This window comes from Atta colombica, unplaced genomic scaffold (genome assembly GCF_001594045.1).
Source record: "Atta colombica isolate Treedump-2 unplaced genomic scaffold, Acol1.0 scaffold161, whole genome shotgun sequence".
NCBI classification, from domain to species: domain Eukaryota; kingdom Metazoa; phylum Arthropoda; class Insecta; order Hymenoptera; family Formicidae; genus Atta; species Atta colombica.
Window position 1 is genome coordinate 451,412 of NW_017259252.1, and position 757 is coordinate 452,168.

Consider the following 757-nt stretch of genomic DNA (forward strand, 5'->3'; position numbering starts at 1 on the left):
AAAATATGTGTGTGTATTAAAACTGTGCTACAATTACAGTATATGTAGGTCTCTCGCGAATCCGTTCCCAGTGCAAGTGTCCTGGTACAATCTTAAAGACTGGACACATCCCTTGGCTGAACATCTTGACTTGTTTATTCAAATTGACTATATTAAATCTAACTGAGACGCTCAGATGATTAGACTTGACACCGAAATAAAACCACGTCCTATTATTATTTTGAAATTGTGTACCGTGACAATCGTGCTTTGTCCATAAGTTGAATTCGTAATCCAACGTGTCTTTGGAATTTAAACTGTTGATTGGTTTACCTTCAATCTCGTAGACATCTAAAAATAATAAAATTGTATCGTTGATATTGTATCGTTACAGTACATTAGCAATCGTACATCTCATTACAATATGTTTAGATTTCTCGCAAGAAGACACCTAACATCAGATTTTTTTTAATCAATAAGTACAAGAAAAACAATTCTCCTGTCCAATAACATTATGTTAATATAGGCATGAAAATGTACAAAATAATCAGAAGAGATAAACAAAGTAACACAAATATATATTTCACTACTTATTTTATTAATAAGAAATTAACATTACTTGCTTGTAGTATACATTCTATCTTTATTGGATAGTCACACAATGCTTGAATAGTAATTAATGAAATGTTATATTATTCTTTTTAGAGATGTAACCGGAGATATCCGGCTAGTATCAGGTTTCTGGAAATAAATAAATAAATAAATAAATATATATATA

The 757-nt window shown here is 30.0% G+C and overlaps 1 protein-coding gene across 2 annotated transcripts in view; it reads right to left on the reverse strand.

Annotated features, from left to right (window-relative positions):
* Positions 1-757, reverse strand: part of LOC108685888 (cytosolic carboxypeptidase-like protein 5) — a 10,419-nt gene that overhangs the window by 8,079 nt on the left and 1,583 nt on the right. For both annotated transcript variants that reach the window (XM_018190898.1, XM_018190897.1), the window contains exon 2: positions 38-330. In XM_018190898.1, coding sequence (XP_018046387.1) covers positions 38-330 — 293 coding nt within the window. The remainder of the gene's footprint in view (positions 1-37; positions 331-757) is intronic.